This window comes from Aquarana catesbeiana, linkage group LG05 (genome assembly GCF_042186555.1).
Source record: "Aquarana catesbeiana isolate 2022-GZ linkage group LG05, ASM4218655v1, whole genome shotgun sequence".
NCBI lineage: Eukaryota > Metazoa > Chordata > Amphibia > Anura > Ranidae > Aquarana > Aquarana catesbeiana.
Genome location: NC_133328.1, coordinates 571,363,428 through 571,385,287, shown reverse-complemented (window position 1 = coordinate 571,385,287; position 21,860 = coordinate 571,363,428). Strand labels below are relative to the sequence as shown.

Sequence of the window (21,860 nt, the reverse complement as noted above, 5' to 3'; positions counted from 1 at the left end):
TTCCGCCAACAAAACTTTGTTGTCGGAAAGTCCGATCATGTGTACACAAGTTCACGCATGCTCGGAATCAAGCAGAAGGAGCCGCACTGGTTACTGAACTTCCTTTTTCTCGGCTCATCGTACGTCTTGTACGTCACCGCGTTCCCACGTTCGTAATTGTTGGCCAACATTTGCGTGACCGTGTGTATGCAAGACAAGTTTGAGCCAACAACCTTCGAACAAAAATCCATGGTCTTGTTGGCGGAAAGTCTGATCGTGTGTTCGTTTTTATTGCGGTCTGTGCCCCCATTTAGAGATTCCCCTTCTCTATTTGTTCTGTTTACCATCATTATTGAAAGAGAACGTAAACGAAAATCGAAAATTTTGAGTTGTCCCCATAAAAGAAATAGAGGGGTAATCCTCCCATGGGGACACTAGTTCTGGTGACCTGGGGGTCCCCAATGAATTTATTTTCTGGGATTTCCTCTCATTTTCTGTTTGGCGATGGGAAAATTTTTGACAGTTATAACCCTCCCTTGCTCTATCCAAAATGAGTTTTGCTATAGTTCTACTTTAGGTAACAGGTATTATTCTTGTCTTGCTGACATTAATCGATGTGTGTGTATGTAGATGTATCAGTACCATTAATTGAAGAGATCCTACCACAATTGCTTGAACAGGCTACCGACTGAAGGAAATCCATGCTTTATATCATATGGCCACCACAGAGCATGTGTTTGCTTAAAACCTAAACTTACCAACTTTTTCTACTTGCTGCCAGGGAATGTCTGTGTTATATGTGCCATCATCACACTCTGAATAAGTCTGCAATAAAACAGAAAGACAACCTATAAGAGCAGTGGACCAGGTAAAGTACAAGCAGATGGAGACCGAGGCATTAGTCATTCCACCCTGCAATTCCATAATGTGCAATCACACTTGGGTTAATAAGGTTGATGACACAACCTCAGGAGTTAGGACACTTATAACATATCAGGGATATGCAATTAGCGGACCTCCAGCTGTTACAGAATTACAAGTCCCATGAGGCATAGCAAGACTGACAGCCACAAGCATGACACCCAGAGGCAGAGGCATGATGGCACTTGTAGTTTTGCAACAGCTGGAGGTCCAGTAATTGCATATACCTGACATATGTTTTTTGTTGTGTGCACTTCTGGGGTTTGTAGACATGAAAAACTTGGCACATTTAAACTGTGCAATGTGTCGCATTAAAATAAGTGCAAACCACATTATCTGCTCACACTGATAATTCTGCCCACATTTTCGCTACTGTTCCTTACACTCAGAGGAGCGTGAAATAGAGCATTTTTTAGGAGAAGTTAGCAATTTTAGTGCCGTTTTTATACAGTTTTCCAGTATAAGAAAAAGCAGATCTCTGTACGGAAAATTCATACCTTCTGTCTTTGTCCACAGTGATCCGCATACCACACCATTCCATACAGGCAAAGGAACGTCGTAATTGCCTGCAAGTGACATAGGAGGAGATCAGTGGGTTTTAATGAGAGCTAGACCTATTCACACATGCAAAAAATGATATAGGGGACCCGTACGGCCACACAAAAAAAGCTCTTCTTAGTTGCCCCCACACACACTGTGTCCGAGACACCTTCTGCTGTCTATATGTACATTTACAGAAGCTGCCAAGATCTCCAGGTACTGTACACCAAATGGCAAAACACCTCCATAAGACAACAGTGGGGGCTAGTGATTGGTTGTTTAGACCTCAAACAGTGCACTATTGGAGGGCAGATGATATGACAAATACTTTTGCATACTCAGAAGTACTTTATTAGGGAAAGTTGTGATCAGAGTATCAATGGTAAGTGTAGACACCAGACAGACAGAAAGTTCTCAGCACTTCTCAGACATTTGTAGCCACACTTGCTGAGAGGGAAGTTGCAGAGCAGGGTCACATGCAGTGGCGGCCAGCCAATTGGGAGTCTTCTCTTTTTGGCAAATCAGAAAACGGGTCTCAGACCTGCTTCTGATTGGCCGGATTGAGCATCAGTGTTACAACAGCGAATTATCATTCGCTGTTGTAACAACTGGGTGGGCTCATAGCGCAATGCTCTGCGCCACGAGCCCACATATTTTGAAGCCTATCTGAGCCTAATCAACTGCTTCAAAAATACACCCCCACTGCTGTAATTCATGCGCCCGGCGTCCTGAAAGGGGCCAGATGCCTGAATAGGGGGTGGGCAGCGGCGGCCGTAGATAGATTCATGCTATGCAAAGAAGTCAATGTGCGGATATCTTCACTAAGTAAGTTTATATACTTCAACATTCAGATTAATAGGAGTGGGCACAAAATAACGGAAATACAAAGTGGAAATAAATACAGCTGGTAAAATAAGTATTGAACACGTCACTATTTAGGTAAATATATTTCTAAAGGTGGTATTGACATGACATTTTCACCACGTCAGTAAAAACCCATGTGATCCATATATACAAAGAAGCCAAAACAAATAAGTTCAGAAATTAAGTTACGTGTAATAAAATGGAATGACACAGGGAAAAAGTATTGGACACGCTAACTGAAATGTACTTAATACTTCGTACAAAATCCTTTGTTGGTAATGACAGCTTCAAGACGTCCTCTGTATGGAGAAACTAGTCACATGCATTGCTCCGTTGCGATTTCGGCTCATTCTTCCAGTCTTTAAATCTTGAAGGTTCAGTGGGCCTCTTCTATGAACTCTAATCTTTAGTTCCTTCCATAGATTTTTCTATTGGATTCAAGTCAGGCGAATGGCTGGGCCATTCTAGCAGCTTTACTTTCTTTCTTTGAAACCAATTGAGAGACTTTCCTTGGCTTTGTGTTTGGAATCATTGATCTGCTGAAATGTCCACCCTTGTTTCATCTTCATCATCCTGGTAGATGGCAGCAGATTTTTATCAAGAATATCTTGGTACATTTTTCCATTCACCCTTCCTTCAATGACATGAAGTTTGCCACACCATGATGTTCCCACCTCCAAACTTCACTGTTGGTATGGGGGTGTTTTTGGGGTGATGTGCAGTGCCATATGACCTCCAAACATGGCGTGTATTATGGCATCCAAAGAGTTCAATTTTGGTCTCATCTGACCAGACTATATTCTCCCAGTATTGCGCAGGCTTGTCTAAATGTTAAGTGCATTACTTTTGGTTTTCTTTGAAACAATTGTACCTGCTAATTCCAGGTCTTTCTGAAGCTCTACACAAGTGGCCCTTGGCTCTTGGACAACTCTTCTGATCATTCATTTCACTCCTCTGTTAGAAATCTTTTGTGAGGAGCACCTATTCATGGCCGGTTTATGGAGAAATGATGTTCCTTTCGCTTCCAGATTATGACCCCAACAGTGCTAACTTGAACATTCAGAAATTTAGAAAACCTTCTGTAATTTATGCCATCAGTATGTTTTGCAACAATAACGTTGTGGAGGTCTTGAGTGAGCTCTTTGTTTTTACCCATCATGAGATGTTTCTTGTGTGACACCTTGGTAATTATCCACCTTTTTATAGGCCATCGGTTGAGACTGAACCAGCTGATATTAATTTGCACTGACAAAGGGCAGATAGATTTCAGCTGGTGTCTTGGCTTTCCATGCCTTTTTTCACGTCCCTTTCTTCATGTGTTCAATACGTTTTACCCGTGTCATTCCGTTTTATTACACATAAACTTAATTTTTGGAAATATTTGTTTTAGTTTCTCTGTATGTATGTATGTATGTATGGATTGCATGGGTTGTTACCGACATGTGGTGAATTTCATGTCAATGGCACCTTTAGAAATATATTTACCTTGAAAAATGGTGACGCGTTCAATACTTATTTTACCCCCTGTATATGATTTTAGATTTTGACCATAGATATCCTTTTATGTAAAAGGTGAATTTACCCTTTAATTATAGAAGGAAAGCTATGCTGGGAGCAAGAGAGCCTGCCATTTCTAAAAAAAAAAAAAAAAAAAAAAAAAAAAAAAAAAAAAAAAAAGTAGCCTGGCTGGTTCTGGATTCAGTAGTTTGCACCACTGACTCAGAAAAAGCATGCATTAGGTGAAGTCAGAGCTGAATCAGAGCTCTTATTTCACACTTGTTCCATGTCAAAGTCTAAGAAAATTGCAAAGCCATTGAATCAGCACGGCAGCCAGGCAATTAGTATTTTCAGATTAGAGACAGCAATATTAGCCTTCATACTTATAGAAGTATATGCAGTGCTAATTCTCATTGTCCACTTCCTTTACAGCAATAGTGTTTTCTTTAAGATTACAGAGGACCTTTAGGGCTAATTTACACTTGCTTCGGCTTCAAACACACATGAACGGCTAGTTTACACTTGCTTCAAAACAAGGCTTCGGACAGGCTTTGTTAAAAGCTCTCTGAACGCCAGTCAAAGCTCCTATCACTAAATAAAATGGTTAGCTTATAGTCCTGTTTACACCTTGCTTTTGCTTGGTGCTTCCATGAGGCTTTGTGGGGCTTCAAGCAAACTTTGCCATAGACTTCTGTGGAGGCTTTGAAAACACTTTGAAGCACCACTAAAGCTACATGTGGTATAATTTTTAAAGGAAAAGCAAGGTGTAAACAGGAATGTATGCTAACCTTTTTCTTAGTGACAGGGGCTTTGACTAGCGTTCAGGGGGCTTTAACAAAGTGTGTCCGAAGCCTTGCTTTGAAGCAAGTGTAAACTAGCCGTTCATGTGTGTTTGAAGCTGAAGCAAGTGTAAATGAGCCCTGAAAGGTCCTCTAATCTTGAAGGAAACACTATTGCTGTAAAGGAAGTGGACAAGGAGAATTGGACAACACTGTGTGTTGAAGCCGAAGCTAGTGTAAATGAGCCCTTAGTAGTGCTTCAAAGTGTCTTCAAAGCCTCCATAGAAAAGTCCATGGCAAAGCTCGCTTGAAGCCCCAAAGACCCCATCGAAGCCCCACCAAAGGACCCATCGAAGCACGAAGCAAAAGCCAGGTGTAAACAGGACTGTAAGCTAACCATCTTATTTAGTGACATGACATGACTGGTGTTCAGAGAGTTTTAACAAAGCGTGTCTGAAACAATGTTTTGAAGCAAGTGTAAACTAGCCCTTAAAGTTACAGCTGAACTTGTTTGTCACACACTATATTTTTGGAGCCCTAACTTCCAGGCTTCGGAGTTTCTTTGTCCTGGAAATAAGTTGAGCTCATGATCTGTACAGGAGTCAGGTTTTGTATAAAGTTACAAAAAGTTCACTTACCACACAGAGAAGCCAAAGTACCACATATAGCAGATGAGTTTTGGAGAAAAGGTCCTGACCAAACTTTATACATACTATTGCTTCAAGAAACGCAATGGCACTGCAGGAAAAGAAAGCCGGGTAAACAATATATATTTTGTCCTGGTAATTCTTGGTGCTGGTCCCTAAACTCAAATAACATTTTGAACGTGGCTGTGATATTGACTGGCTGCAGATCTTGTAATATAGAAGAAATAAGTTCCCTTTAGGCTCGATTCACACAGGGGCAACACGACTTCAATGCGACTTTGCAACGCGACTTCAACGCGACTTGTGGATCCGACTTTGCCCTGCGACATGTGTCCGACTTTCAATGAACGGGGATCCGACTTGGATCCCCGCCACTGTGTTTGGTATGAATCTTTAGGGGGAACTCTGCGCCAAATTTTAAATAAAAAAGCGGCATGGGTTCCCCCTCCAGGAGCATACCAGGCCCTTGGGTCTGGTATGGACCTTGAGGGGAACCCCCTACGCCGAAAAAACGGCGTGGGGGGTCCCCCCCAATCCATACCAGACCCTTATCCGAGCACGCAGCCCGGCCGGACAGGAATGGGGACGAGCGAGCGCCCCCCCTCCTGAACCGTACCAGGCCGCATGCCCTCAACATGGGGGGTTGGTGCCTTGGGGGAGGGGGCGCGTTGCGGGCCCCCCCCCCCCAAAGCACCTTGTCCCCATGTTGATGAGGACAAGGGCCTCTTCCCGACAACCCTGGCCGTTGGTTGTCGGGGTCTGCGGGCGGAGGGCTTATCAGAATCCGGGAGCCCCCTTTAATAAGGGGGCCCCCAGATCCCGGCCCCCCACCCTATGTGAATGAGTATGGGGTACATCGTACCCCTACCCATTCACCTAGGGAAAAAGTGTCAATATAAAAAAAAACACTACATAGATTTTTAAAGTATTTTATTAGACAGCTCCGGGGGTCTTCTTCCGACTTTGGGGGTCTCTCTGGTTCTTCTCCACGCTCTCCGGATCTTCCTCCGGGCTCCTCCGCTCTCTTCTGCCGCTCTTTTGCTAAAGCGGAGGAGCCCGGTCTTCCGTCTTCTGCCCTCTCCTCCTCTTCTGATGTTGACACGACGCTCTCTCCGGCTAGAATGCTCTCTGTGCGCTCCGCTCTGACTTATATAGGCGGTGACCCCGCCCCCTTATGCCGTCACAGTCCCTGGGCATGCTGGGACTATGACTGCATAAGGGGGCGTGGTCATTGGGTGATGACCACGCCCCCTAAAACGTCACAGTCCCAGCATGCCCAGGGACTGTGACGGCATAAGGGGGCGTGGTCACCACCTATATAAGTCAGAGCGGAGCGCTCAGAGTGCATTCCAGCCCCAGAGAGTGTCGTGTCAACATCAGGAGAAGAGGGCAGAAGGCAGAAGATTGAAGACCGGGCTCCTTCGCTATAGCAAAAGAGCGGCAAAAGAGCAGAAAATAGCGGAGGAGCCCGGCAGAAGATCCGGAGAGCGCGGAGAAGAACCGGAGAGACCCCCGAAGAGAAGAAGGCAGCAGACCGGGCTCCTCCGCTATAGCAAAAGAGCGGCAAAAGAGCAGAAAATAGCGGAGGAGCCCGGCAGAAGACCCGGAGAAGAACCGGAGAGACCCCGAAGTCGGAAGAAGACCCCCGGAGCTGTCTAATAAATTACTTTAAAAATCTGTGTAGTGTTTTTTTTTTAATTGACACTTTCCCTAGGTGAATGGGTAGGGGTTCGATGTACCCCATACTCATTGACATAGGGTGGGGGGCCGGGATCCGGGGGCCCTCTTATTAAAGGGGGCTCCCGGATTCCGATAAGCCCACAGACCCCGACAACCAACGGCCAGGGTTGTCGGGAAGAGGCCCTTGTCCTCATCAACATGGGGACAAGGTGCTTTGGGGTGGGGGGGGCCGCAGCGGGCCCCCCTTCCCCAAGGCACCAACCCCCCCATGTTGAGGGCATGCGGCCTGGTACGGTTCAGGATGGGGGGGGGGCGCTGGCTCGTCCCCCACCCCCACCCCCATTCCTGTCCGGCCGGGCTGCGTGCTCAGATAAGGGTCTGGTATGGATTGGGGGACCCCCCACGCCGCTTTTTCGGCGTAGGGGGTTCCCCTCAAGGTCCATACCAGACCCAAGGGCCTGGTATGCTCTTGGAGGGGGAACCCATGCCGGATTTTTATTTAAAATTTGGCGCGGAGTTCCCCCTCAAGATCATCTGAGCACAAGCCGCATGCCGAAGTCGGATCATGCGAGACGGCGATCCGACTTTGATCCGACTTCAATGATAGTCAATAGGCTGAAGTCGGATCAAAGTCGGATCAAAGTAGTACAGGGAGTACGCTCTGAAGTCGGAGCGACTTCAGTAGTGTCTATTAAGACGCTCCCATTCACTTAAATGTGAATCTTTTTCTGCGGCGACTTGGGGCGACTTGAGGGCGTACAAGTCGGATCCCAAGTCGTCCCAGTGTGAACCGACCCTTAAGCTAGAATTCCAACCAGCACTATCTGGACGTTTACATTAAAGGAACTCTATTATATAAAGAGAAAAAAACCATACAAATAACAGTGCAACAAGCACCCTTAAAGAGAGTATACATACAGTAGTGGCAATGCCATACAGGGTAGGGATATTAAAGTGAGCAGTACTTGTGGTGCCAAAAGGGAGTGCAGATAAACAATGATTGACAATGGGCATGTACATTTTCATTGCCAGGGCATTCATTATAAATCAGCAGAAGCCCATGTACTGAAGATTACAGTGGAGTGACCATTAAAACATACACTTCACATGAATTGCCAGGGACATGTCACCAGTACAAAATCAAATCAGTATGGTCAGTGGAAACTTTTTTTTTTGCCATAAATTAAAAAAAAAAAACAACTGTTTCCAGCCTACATGCCAGTTATTACAGAGAGTCTGATTTCATTTCAGTCAGCCATGAGATAGAAAGATCCAAAAGTCATGTACATAACCAATGAAATACTATTCCTAGCAACATTCTTTTTAGTACATAAATACACATTGATAAGGCTGTTTACATTAAGGTGATCTCTTTTAGATGTTTTATAAGAGTGATATATATCTATATGGCAAAGGAGGGAATTGGGCCCGATCCCTCCATAAAAAATACCTGTCACCACCTATTACTGTCACAAGGGATGTTTACATTCGAGGTGACAGCAATAAAAGTGATCAGATTTTTTTTTTTTTTTTAAAGGACAATGTAAAAAAAAAATATATATATACATATATTTATTTTTTTTTTATTTTAAAGCACGTAAGTCGCGCCTACAAATATAAACGGTGTTTAAATCACATATGTGAGGTATCGCCGCGATAGTCAGAGTGAGAGCAATAATTCTAGAAAAGGACCTCCTTTGTAACTCTAACCTGGTAACCGTAAAAAAAAAAAAAAATTAAAGCATTGCCTATGGAAATCTTTAGGTACTGTAGTTTTTCTCCATTCCACGAGTGTGCACAATTTCAAACCATGACAGGTTATCTATTTACTCGGCATAACATCTTTCACACTATACAAAAAATTGGCTAACTTTACGTTTTTTTTTTTTTTAATTCATGAAAGCGCCTTTCCCCCCCCCCAAAACAATGCCTTTGCAAGACCACTGCGCAAATACAGTGCGACATAAAATATTGCATGATCACCATTTTATTCTCTAGGGTCTCTGCTAAAAAAAATACATATAATGATTGGGGTTTCCAAGTAATTTTCTACTAAAAAAAATACTGATTTTAACTTTTAAGCAACAAATTTCAGAAATAGGCTTAGGTGTTAAAGGGTTAAGAAAAAAAAAAAAAAATGAATAAGGACATTTTGACATTGAGGGCAGCAACACGTCTCAAAAAAAAGTTGGGATAGGGTAACAAAATGCTGGCAAGCATTACAAACAAGGAAGAGCTGGAGGAACATTTTTCAATTAGGTTAATTGTCTCAGAAGTGAAGATGGGCAGAGGTTCACCAATCTGTAAACAGCAGCCTCTAAAAATTTTTTGAACGATTTCAGAATAATGTTCCTCAATGTAAAATTGCAAAGACTTTAAAATATAAGGGACAAGACTGAAACACAATATTGGATGTCAATTAGCTTCTGGCCCTCAGACAGCACTGCATTAAATATATGCATGACTCTGTAATGGACATCACTGCATGGGCTCAGGAATACTTTCAAAGAACATTGTCTGTGAACACAGTTCGCTGTGCCATTCAAAAATTCTAATAAGGCTCTATAATGCAAAGAAGCCATATAAGAACACATTTCAGAAACGCTGATGTCTCCTCTGGGCCAAAGCTCATTTAAAATTGTCTGTTGCAAAGTGGAAAACTGTTCTGTGGTCAGCCGAATCAAAAATTTTGACATTCTTTTTGGCAACCATGGTCGTTACAACCTCCGCATTAAAGAGAAAAAGGACCTTTCAGCCAGGACCGGTGCTACCACTAGGCAAACTAGGCAGCCGCCTAGAGCGCACTGCTGCCTAGGGCGCCCGGCCACTAGTGTTCCTACTCTCTTCAGCAAGCAACTAAGTCTCAGCATCAGCAGGCAGCCGCCGCTACATTCGCATATAGTGTCAGAGTCGCAGCGGTGATGGAGGACTGTGTCTGTGTCCTGACTCCCGAATGAATGGAAGCAAGCAAACATTCATTGATGGGCGCTGGTGAGGCTGCATTTGATGGGCGCTGGTGAGGCTGCATTTGATGGGCGCTGGTGAGGCTGCATTTGATGGGCGCTGGTGAGGCTGCATTTGATGGGCGCTGGTGAGGCTGCATTTGATGGGCGCTGGTGAGGCTGCATTTGATGGGTGCTTTATTATAAAGGTGGGGTATACATGGGCAGGACAAAGGGGGTGGACTCAGGGTTGGATCCAAGGGGGGGCAACAAAATGAGAATTCGCCTAGGGTGTCAAAAATCCTTGCACCAGCCCTGCTTTCAGCCTGCTATCAGTGCCCAGTTCAAAAGCTTGCATCTCTGATTAGATTTGCATTAGTGGGTATTGGATGGGCAGCTTGAACATCTGAAAAGGCACCATCCATGAAAGATATATCCAGGTTTTAGAGAAGCATATGCTCAGACAAGTATGGGACAACACTCCTCTCCCAAAACTCCAGCAACTGGTCTCCTCAGTATCCAGATGTTTACAAAATGTTAAAAGAGGTGGGGATGCTACACCATGGTAAGCATGGTCCTGTCCCAACTTTTTTGAGATGTGTTGCTACCATCACTTTCAAAATTACCTACATTTTCTTCCTAAAAATGGTACAATTTCTCAGTTTAAAAATGTGATGTTTTCCACTTTGAATAAACTATGGGTTTATGAGATTTGCAAATCATTGCATTCTGTTTTTAAGTATATTTTACACAGCGTCCCACTTTTTTTGGAATTGGAATGCTTATGGGTAGGACTACAAAGAGAGGAAACTAAGGGGAAAGTAATATAGGCCCCCTAACCAGAGGGAGGAGGCGGACCTCCTATCACAATTTGGATTAGCGGCAAGAATGGGAAGTGTTATTATAAAATGGGAGATTTTAATTATCCAAACATAGACTGGGTGGAAGGAACTGCGCATTCATCGAAGGCTCGCCAGTTCCTAAATGTCTTCAAGGACAAGTTCATGGGTCAGATGGCAAATGCACCAACTAGAAACAAAGCGTTACTAGACCTACTGATTACCAACAATACAGACCTGATCACGGATGTGGAAATACAGGGCAATTTAGGAAACAGCGATCACACTTCAATTAGTTTTAGAATAAATCACACAACTAGGAAACATAAGGGGAATACAAAGACACTGCATTTCAAAAGAGCCAACTTCCCCAAACTACGATTCTTGCTAGAAGATAATAATTGGGATAAAATCTTAGGAACAAAGAACACGGAGGAAAAATGGGTATACTTTAAGAGCATATTAAATAAGGGCATTAGCCAGTGCATCCCAATGGGAAATAAATTTAAAAGAGCTAATAAAAGTCCTGGGTGGCTTAACTCAAACGTAAAAATGCATATAAAAGTAAAGGAGAAGGCCTTCCAAAAAAATACAAGGCTGGGGGCGGGGGTGGGGGGTGGGTCATCATGAGCATTCCATCTTTACAAAGAATGCAACAAAAAAACGTAAGGGTGCAATCAGGGTGGCTAAAATAGAACACGAAAGGCGCATAGCGGAGGAGAGTAAAAAAAAAAAAAAAAAAAAAATACCAAGAATTTCTTTAAAGCGGAGTTCCGCCGATTTTTTTCTCAGTCAGCCGCTACAAATACTGCAGCTGCTGACTTTTAAAATATGGACACTTACCTGTCCAGGGCCCCGCGATGTCAGCACCCAAAGCCAATCTGTCCCTTGGCTCTCGGGTGCTGCTGCCGCCATCTTTGGTAAGGGAATCAGGAAGTGAAGCCTTGCTTCACTTCCTGACCTGAGTGTCTCCCAGAAGACAGGAGGGAGGGGGAGTGGCCTAGACAACCGAGGGTGGCTCGGTATCCATGCCTGAAAGTGGGAGCAAAATACCTGTATTAGACAGGTACCGTCTCCCCCCTCCCCCCTGAAAGGTGCCAAATGTGACACTGGAGGGGGGGGGGGGAGGATTCCGAAAAGCAGACGTTCCATTTTTGGGTGGAACTCTGCTTTAAAGTGGGGTTCCACCCCAAAAAAAAAAAAAAAAAAAAAAAACTACATGAAAAATCCTAAAAAAAAAAAAAAAAAAAAAAAAAAACAAAAAAAACATTTGGATAGATATATATATATATATATATATTTTTTTTTACTTACCTCTAAATGCCTGTTGCTAGGGGGTCCCTCGTAGTCTGCCTCTTCCAGTGCCTGGGCTGGTGACATCACTTCCCCCACAGAAAGGGCTCAGCTCTGCTCCCTCCCTCCTGTCAACCATCTGGGACCCATTACAGGTACCAGGTGACTGAGCGGCCAATCACGGCGTGCGGCGCCGCTCGCGCATGCGCAGTTAGTGCCAGGCTGTGAAGCCACAGCCCGGCGCCCACAGTTGCAATGCCGGCGCAGCTGAACGGAGGGGGAGACTAGCGGGGCTTCGATCCCCCGCATCGCTGGACCCTGGGACAGGTAAGTGTCCAATTAAAAGTCAGCAGCTGCAGTATTTGTAGCTGCTGACTTTTAATTTTTTTTTTTTTTTTTTTTGACTGGACCTCGGGTGGAACTCCTCTTTAAGTACATAAATAGTAAGAAAGGGAGGTCAGATCATATTGGTTCCATAAAGAATGGATGAAGGGAATCTGGTTACTAGGGATGGAGAGATGGCGAAGGTATTGAATTTATTCTTCTCCTCAGTCTTCACGAGGGAATCAGGGGGCTTCAGTAAGCAAAACTACAATGTTTATCCTCATGACATTTCACAGGAAGCACCCTCATGGCTAACAGAGGACAGAATTAGAAATAGACTTGAAAAACGTAACATTATTAAGTCACGGGGACCAGATGGATTGCACCTGAGTGCCCTTAAAGAACTCTGTCGAGTAATTGCCAGACCATTGTTCCTAATTTTTACGAACAGTCTACTGACTGGAATGGTACTAGCTGATTGGAGAAAAGCCAATGTAGAACTAATATTTAAAAAAGGGCCCAGATACATCCCTGGGAATTACAGACCAGTTAGCCTAACATCAATAGTATGCAAGCTCTTGGAGGGGATAAGGGACTATATACAAGATTTTAGTAATGACAACGGTTTCATTAGCAGTAATCAGCATGGATTCATGAAGAATCGTTCTTGCCAAACCAATCTATTAACCTTCTATGAGGAGAGGAGTTGCCATCTAGATAAAGGAAGGCCCATAGACATGGTGTATCTGGATTTTCCAAAAGCATTTGATCCAGTTCCCCATAAATGTTTACAAAACAATGTAAAGTCCGTTGGCATGGACCATAAGGTGAGTACATGGATAGAAAACTGGCTACAGGGTAGTGATAAATGGGGAGTACTTTGAATGGTCAGGGGTGGGTAGTGGGGTCCCCCAGGGTTCTGTCCTGGGACCAATTCTATTTAATTTATTCATAAACAACCTGGAGGATGGGATAAACAGCTCAATCTCTGTATTTGCAGACGATACTAAGCTAAGCAGGGCAATAACTTCTCCGCAGGATGTGGAAACTTTGCAAGAAGATCTGAACATATTAATGGTGTGGGCAACTACATGGCAAATGAGGTTTAACCGATTCCCGACCGGCTAGCGTACATATACTGCACAATGGCACAGCTGCGCAAAACCCCATATGGGTTGCTGGCGTAAGGATGGATCACCCATGGGGCAGGTTCATGACAGCCTGGGAAGAGGAGTGCCACCTAGTGGGGGAGAGGATTTTCAGCAGTGGTAATTTCCAGGCCGAAGGGGAATATTCCAGCAAAATATGCTTTTTTTATTTGTTTCTACTGGACATCTTAATTCTTAATCTTATCATTAAAAAAAAACAAAAAAAACTAAAACCTACAGCAGAACGGAGATAGCCACTGCAAAAGGAAAACCCTAGCTAACATCTTGATGTTTACTCACCCAAACACCCAGCATTGGGTGCCAACTCTTTTGCACTGTGTGTCTGTAAGATAGGCGTAGTACTGCCTAGAAAATGAAAAAAGGAGAAAAGATAAGCAAAGAAATCTTCATTTGAACCCAGAACAAATGTCATCATTACCAAATCATGCAATTATGGGTAAACAAAATGCTAACGTTAAAAAAAAAAAAAAAAAAAAAAAAAACCTATACTTGAAGAAATTTGGGGGTCTCCATTGCTGACCCTAGTTGTCTAGTTCTGGCTTCAAGTCATAACTCCTGATTTGTATACTTGTTCCAGGTCTGTTCCTCAAAGGGTATTAAAAACATAAGATCAGCATAAAAATGAGACGATTGGTAACAATAGCATTCACATTCTGTCAGTAGTTATTAGCCTGGCAAACATGCTGTAAATACTAAATATGACATTTCCAATATTTCATATGTACCTAAAAAAATGATACTGGGCTGTCCTACAATAAACTCTAAAACTTAAACTAAAGTTTTTTTTTTGTTTTTTTTTTAATCATCTATTAATTTGGTGTTTACTACAAGATTCATTTTACAGTGCACAGGATACATGTGCAAAAATGCTTTCTTCGCAAAAAAAAATAATGATCTGGTCCACTGTATATAATATTTATACAAAGTTTTGCACAAATATTATTCCTGTTCTTTAGACACAAAAGGAAGTTAGAACAATGCAAAGTGCAGGAATGGAGTTGTAGTTCCAGCCAACAACAGTAACTTAGTGTTACTAAACACAGGACCCTGCATTTAAATGGAAATGCAATTATTTTGTTAAACATAAACTGCTAAATACCTTTTCTCATCAGCAGTATATAGCAGTCTTGTGTCTATTTTTAACCAAGCACTGGTTAAAGCTTGTAGGAGGAGTTTTCAATCTCCTCTGTCCTATGAGGCTGCAGGACCCCTGACCCTGTGTCTGGACGATGCAGATTGGCCCTGTTGCTAATCACATAACCCTCCCGAAAAAAAAAAAAGATTCTATAGCAATATACACCAAACTGACATGTGCAGCGTGCCCCCACCCCCCACCCCAAGGCTCTGTACTATCAAGAGATGGATTGGGAACTATGCGAGTAGGGGAGGATCAGAGAAGACCGGATCAAAACAGCCAAACAGAACAAAACAGCCTTTTTACACAATGCAGAGAAATAACCCCTTAGGTTCCACAGTGAGTATAACAGACATGCTTTACTGCATACACAGACCGATTTTACTGTTGTGGGTTTAGTAACATTTTAATTTCTGCATTTTACTTGCTGCAAGACAACCACTTAGACCCCTTTCACATTTGGGCTGTTTTCAGTTACTTTAGCGCTGGAAATAGCCTCTGCTAAGTGCGGGAAAACCGCCTCCCATTTATTCCAGTGTGTCTTTTCACACTGGGACGGTGCGCTTGCGGGACGTTCAGAAAAGTCCTGCAAGCAGCATCTTTGGGGCAGGTTGGGAGTGCTGTATTTAGTGCTCCCAAAACGCCCTGCCCATTGGAATGAATGGGCAGCACTATTAAAGCTCTGCAAAAATAGGATTTTTTAAAACAGCTTACCTGTAAAATCCTTTTCTTTCGAAGGACATCACGGGACACAGAGCCACAGTAATTACTGATGGGTTATATAGGTATCACTGGTGATTGGACACTGGCACACCCTATCAGGAAGTTCAACCCCCTATATAATCCCTCCCCCTTGCAGGGATACCTCAGTTTTGTAGCCAAGCAATATAGTGTATTAGAAGAGGGGCGGGACCTCTGTGTCCCGTGATGTCCTTCGAAAGAAAAGGATTTTACAGGTAAGCTGTTTTTAAAAATCCTATTTTCTTTCTCGAACATCACGGGACACAGAGCCACAGTAATTACTGATGGGATGTCCCAGAGCAATGCTACCTGAGGGGGGGGAACCACGACCAAGTAGGGTGCAATCAGACCTGAGGACCCTGTACCGCTGCCTGCAGCACACTACGCCCAAAGGCGATATCCTCATGCCTTCTCACATCCACCTGATAGAATCTGGTGAATGTATGAACTGAAGACCAGGTTGCGGCCTTGCAGATTTGAGCCATAGAGGCCCGGTGATGCACTGCCCAAGAAGCACCAATAGCCCTTGTGGAATGTGCCCTGATCTGAAACGGAGGAATCTTCTGTTTCAAACCGTAAGCTTGAATGATCAACTGTCAAATCCATTTAGAAATGGTAGCTTTTGACGCTGCCTGTCCTCTATTGGGACCCTCTGGCAGCACAAACAAAACATCCGTCTTGCGGATCTGAGTAGTTGCCCCTAGATAGGCCTTAACTGCTCTTACTACATCCAACGAATGTAGAGATCTCTCTTCCGGAGAACAGGGATCTGGAAAAAAGGAAGGTAGAACAATGTCTTGGTTTAAATGAAAATCAGAAACCACCTTCGGTAAAAAACTAGGATGAGGGCGTAGTATCACTCTATCCTTGTGTATAATCAAATAAGGCTCCTTACAGGAAAGAGCTGCTAATTCTGATACTCTTCTAGCAGAAGAGATAGTCACCAGAAAAATTAATTTCCTTGTCAACAAGACCAAATGAATCTGACTTATTGGTTCAAAAGGCTGTTTCTGTAACACAGCCAGGACCAAATTCAAGTCCCAGGGGTTTAGGGGCGCTTTAACCGGAAGATTAAGACGCATCACCCCCTGCATAAAGTTTCGGACCAAAGAATGCGAAGCAAGTGGCCGCTGAAATAATACTGATAAAGCAGAAACCTGGCCCTTGATGGTACTCAAGGCCAGCTTCATCTCTAATCCCATCTGTAGAAAATCAAGGATTCTACCTATGACATATTTCCTGGGATGCCAACCTCTGGATTCACACCAGGTTATATAAGCCTTCCAGACTCTATGATAAATCATCCTGGAAGCTGGCTTCCTTGCATTAATCAAGGTAGATATGACAGGACCTGAGAGCCCACGACTCTTCAGAACGTGGGTCTCAATAGCCAAACCGTCAAATTTAGCGTTTGTAAGGCAGGATGGAACACTGGACCTTGAGATAACAGGTCTGGGCGTACCGGTAGGGTCCACGGGGAACCTACCGTCATCCTTACTATTTCTGCATACCAAGTCCTTCTGGGCCAAGCGGGGGCCACCAGAAGCACCGACTTCCTTTCCTGCCTGATCCTGCGAAGGAGTCGTGGTAGTAGCAGAATAGGCGGGAATGCGTAAATCAGTGAGAACCGATGCCACGGAATCACCAACGCATCCGTCCCGCATGCAAGAGGATCTTTTGTCCTTGCCACAAATCTGTCTATCTTTTTGTTGAATCGGGATGCAAAGAGATCTACATCTGGAACCCCCCATCTTTGGCATATGGCCCAAAAGACGTCGGGATGCAGAGACCATTCCCCTGGAAGTAACTGCTGGCGACTTAGATAGTCCCCCTGCCAATTCTCTATTCCCGGGATGAAAACTGCTGATATGCATGGCACATGCATCTCTGCCCAGACTAAGATCTGGTTCACCTCTTTTTGAGCAGCTCGGCTCCGGGTGCCTCCCTGATGATTGACATAAGCCACTGCTGTGGCATTGTTGGACTGGATCCTGACCGGACAACCCTGTAGCCTGATAGTCCAGGCTTTTAGAGCTAGATGTATCGCCCGGATCTCCAGAATGTTGATGGGTAAGGTCCTCTCTGTCTTGGACCATACCCCTTGGACCGCAGCCTGTTCCAGAACTGCTCCCCAACCTGACAGACTGGCATCTGTTGTTACCACCGTCCAGGTAACCGGTAGAAAGGATTTCCCCTTCTGCAGGTTTTCGGGTATGAGCCACCAATTGAGGCTCTGACGCACCGCATGCGACAGGTGCATCGGAAAGTCTAATGCCTGAACCTTCTTGTTCCAGGTCGACAGAATACTGTATTGCAGCATTCTTGAGTGAAACTGAGCATAGGGAACTGCTTCGAATGAAGACACCATCTTCCCTAGTAGCCTCATACAAAGGCGGACTGAGGGACCCTTCTTGGTCCTTACTGTCAGAATCAGCTCTCTCAAAGCAGTGATCTTTGCCTGGGGTAGAAATATTTTCTCCTGGCTTGTATCTATAATCAGACCTAAATACTCCAGTCTTCTTACTGGTTTTAGGAAAGACTTTTCTAAGTTGAGGATCCAACCCAGGTGTTCTAGATACCTGACCATGGTCCTCAAGTTTCCCTTCAAAGAGGCTACCGACCGGTCTATCAAGAGCAGGTCGTCTAGGTATGCTATGACAGCTATACCCTGAGCCCTTAATCTGGCCAGAGGAGGAGCCAAGATCTTTGTGAACACTCGAGGTGCAGTGGCTATCCCGAAAGGCAGAGCCACAAACTGGAAATGGCGCCCTCCTACCTCGAAGCGCAGAAACTTCTGATGAGCAGGAAAAATGGGCACATGCAGATATGCATCTCTGATGTCTATTGATGCCAGAAATTCTCCTCCCTGCAGGGTGGGAACTACTGTTCGAATTGATTCCATGCGGAAGGATTGAATCCTTAGGAATCGGTTCAGATCCCTTAAGTCCAAAATGGGCCTGACATCCCCATTTGGCTTTTGGACCGTAAAAAGGTTGGAATAGAAGCCCAATCCCTGGTCCTTTGCGGGAACTATCATAATGACCTCCTGCGACAAAAGTCGCTCTAACGCTAGGAGCGACTGCTTCTTCTCTGGGTCTCTGGGAACATTTGATCTGAGGAACCGAGGAGAAGGGAATTCCTGAAACTCCAGCTTGTACCCTAAGGTTACCGTGGAGACTACCCATCTGTCCTGGAAGTCCTCGTGCCAGAGCTCTGAGAACTGTCGCAGTCTTCCCCCCACTCGAGTGAGCGGGGGCGCCCCCTCATGCAGAGGTCTTAGTGTTTTGCCTAGTAGGCTTCTTTCCCCAGGACTTCTTTTGTCCCTGGGGTTGACTCTTGTCTCTGGACCCCGATGGAGGCGGCCGTCGAGACTGCCTGGAGGCTGAAGCCCCCGGCGCTGGGGAAAGAGTCCGTTTGAAAGAGGGACGCTTACTCTTCTTCTTGACAGGTAAGAGAGTGCTTTTTCCACAAGAGATTCTCTTGATATAGTTATCCAAGTCCTCTCCAAACAACCTTGCACCACGAAATGGAAACCCAGCCAGTAGCTTCTTACATGGTGCTTCGGCTGACCAATTTTTCAACCATAGGATTCTACGTATATGCACCAACCCCAATGAAAGACGGGAGGTTTGCACGATAGAATCTCTAATGGCGTCAACCACAAAGCATAAGGCCGCTGGAAGGTTAGCAAACCCCTGGGCCTGCTGTTCAGGTAATACTTTGATGACCTGCTTAACATGGTCTCTTAAGTATTGACAGACTCCAATCGCTGCTACTGCAGGTTGGGCCACTGATCCTGCTAAGGAGAAAACATCCTTCAATAGGGATTCCATCCTTTTATCTACAGGATCCCTGAGCATCTGAGCATTGTCTACAGGACAAGTCAGGCTATTATTTACGGAGGAAATGGCGGCATCAATAGCCGGTATTCCCCACATTTTAATAAACTTTTCTTCCATCGGATAAAGTGTTGAAAACTTTCTCGGCGGAAAAAAACGTTTGTCTGGGTGATCCCACTCAGAATAAATAAGCTTTTCAAGTAAAGTATGAACAGGAAAAGCATGTGCTGCTTGGAAAGGTTTCAGTGACCCCAAAGCAGAAGAGGATTCTTTAGCAGTTTCAGGTATGGGCAACTTAAATGTGGAGCGGATCAATCCAGTGAGGATCTGCACTAAGACTTTCTCCTCTTGGGAAGTCGCAGAGGGTCCCTCTCCACCTGAATCCTCCGAAGAGGAATCATCCATCCCATCCCGATCCTCTGAAAGGGATTCATCTCCTTTATCCCAGAGCTCCTCTGTTTGAGGGTCTTGGGGAACAGAGGAAAGCCTAGTGCGTTTTCTTCCACTGAGTGAAGACGTAATCACGGCCATTAATCTTTCCTCTAGACCATTAATGGTTGAGGAAAAAACCTCTTGTGTAATATATACAGGGGCTGAAGTGCCAGAAGCAGGTGTAGCCCCTGACCCCGATGGCTCTCCCTGGCTAGCCGTCCCTGGCCCATCTTTAGGGGGGGGGAGGATGCTGCCGACAGGGGGCCCTCAGAACCTGAACGAGATCCCCTAGTGTCTCTGGTTCCTGGGGTGCTTGAACCTCTTCTACCCATAGTGCAAAGCAACAAGGTGTGAGGTATACAAATGAACACTGCCCGCTGAGCGATGTAGTCTGGCTAAAAGCCTTGCTACCCAATGCTCAGTCTGGTGTTACTTCATTAATGCTGCCTAGTAGAATGCCTGTGTCCCACCTTACATGCGACCGTCAGCTCTGTGTCTCTCAGAAGGCTGTGTGCACCTGTACAGAGTGCCTCTAATAGCCTGCAGCTGGCCTGAGTGGGAGTCTAAGCACCTGTGCTGACGTCCCGCCGCCTCCTCTACCGCCCCCCCCCCCCCCCCCTCGAGTTTTGAAAAAAACGAGCGCTTCCCGCGCTGCCGACTCTCCTGTCATGCTTCCGGAGAAAGGCTGGTGATGGGGGGGGGGGGGGGGGGGGGAGTGAGTTAGGCTGGTAACAAGATCTGCCTGAACGGCTATCTTGAGAGATGGTGGCCATTAGGCCGCAGAGCCCGGGTGGTATAACCACTTTCTAGACCCCTGTGGCCCCTCTCTAGCCTGGGGGGGAACATTCAAACATGAGAAATCCCCCTTTCCACCTTACCTGTTTGCAGCCTGCTTGATACGCTGGGACATAAACAGCGATTACAACACCTGAGACAGAGTCAGCATGTGTAGGTTTGTGCTCTTGGCAGCCCCCGGTGGTCACAATAGGCATAGCATGCATTTACCTTAAAGGAGAAAAGCCACTAGAACTCAAAAATTCTGTGGAATCTCCTCTTACCTTATCCAGCCGCAGGGTGCTGTTTACACAGACCCAATCTTCACCTCTCATGGTGGGCGCCGTTTGAAAAAACCGTCAGAGACTGGGGCCCCCATCAGTAGGGGGATCCAACAGTTCTGGGACCGTAAAGCACCTCGCCAGAAATTAGGAAGTTTAAAGCCATTTTCTGATCTGCGGGGTCCAGCTCTCTAAAAAGAGAAGCGTTACGGGTAAAACCTCGTTTCTTCGGACACGAGGCCCGGGTACCATTCAATTCGGCCATGAAAAGACACTTTGAATGTATCCGGTTCGCCTGGCTTGCCCCAGTATAGGATATCAGGATATTCCCTTTAGAGCTCAGCACAGGACATCTTTACACGTCCATCACCTAAGACACTGGCGTAAAAACTGAGGTATCCCTGCAAGGGGGAGGGATTATATAGGGGGTTGAACTTCCTGATAGGGTGTGCCAGTGTCCAATCACCAGTGATACCTATATAACCCATCAGTAATTACTGTGGCTCTGTGTCCCGTGATGTTCGAGAAAGAAATGGGAGTTTTTAACTCTTTTTTGGGGGGTTAAAAGCACCCCGCTAGTGGCCAAAAAACGTTGTAAAAGCACAGCTAAACAGCGCCACTAAAATGAGCGGTACTTTAGCCCTAACGGCCGGCCCTAATGGGGGGTTAGCCACTGGCTGTGGAGGCACGTGAGGCTTTGAAGCACGGAGGCCAGGGAGAACTGAACTGGAAGGTAAGAGTGCTAGTCAGTGCCTTCTGATTATTAAGGCTGTATAAAAGATTTTATTTGCAGCTCACACTCAGCTTCAGCGGGAGGCTTTACTGAAATAAAGAGCAAAGTGACTGGGGAAGGGGGCACATTATAGGACCCGACACTTCCTGAACTGTCAGATCCCGGTTAACATATCAGTGCTACTGTTCGAATATCTTAGTCCATCAGAGAGCAAGTGGTGACTGCCACATTTATCTATTAGGCTGCATTTACACATGATTTATGTCAAATGGCTGCAAAATACGGGATGCGTGTGCAATGCCATTACTTCTAATGGCACCCCAATCTTTCCGCAATTGCAGTGTGGTAAATCGCAACGTGCGACGCTTGTTGCTCAAAAAGGGATCAATTTGAAGTAATGGCATTGCAAATGCGTCCCGCGTTTTGCAGCCATTTGAAATTGCAGGGCGGA

At 45.1% G+C, this 21,860-nt stretch overlaps 1 protein-coding gene across 4 annotated transcripts in view; it reads right to left on the bottom strand.

The window, feature by feature from the left end:
• The window catches only part of PTDSS1 (phosphatidylserine synthase 1), a 135,503-nt gene that overhangs the window by 7,770 nt on the left and 105,873 nt on the right, over positions 1-21,860 (bottom strand). For all 4 annotated transcript variants that reach the window (XM_073632004.1, XM_073632002.1, XM_073632005.1 and 1 more), the window contains 4 exons: positions 13,754-13,819; positions 5,219-5,318; positions 1,398-1,466; positions 738-804 (listed from right to left, as the gene is read on the bottom strand). In XM_073632004.1, coding sequence (XP_073488105.1) covers positions 738-804; positions 1,398-1,466; positions 5,219-5,318; positions 13,754-13,819 — 302 coding nt within the window. The remainder of the gene's footprint in view (positions 1-737; positions 805-1,397; positions 1,467-5,218; positions 5,319-13,753; positions 13,820-21,860) is intronic.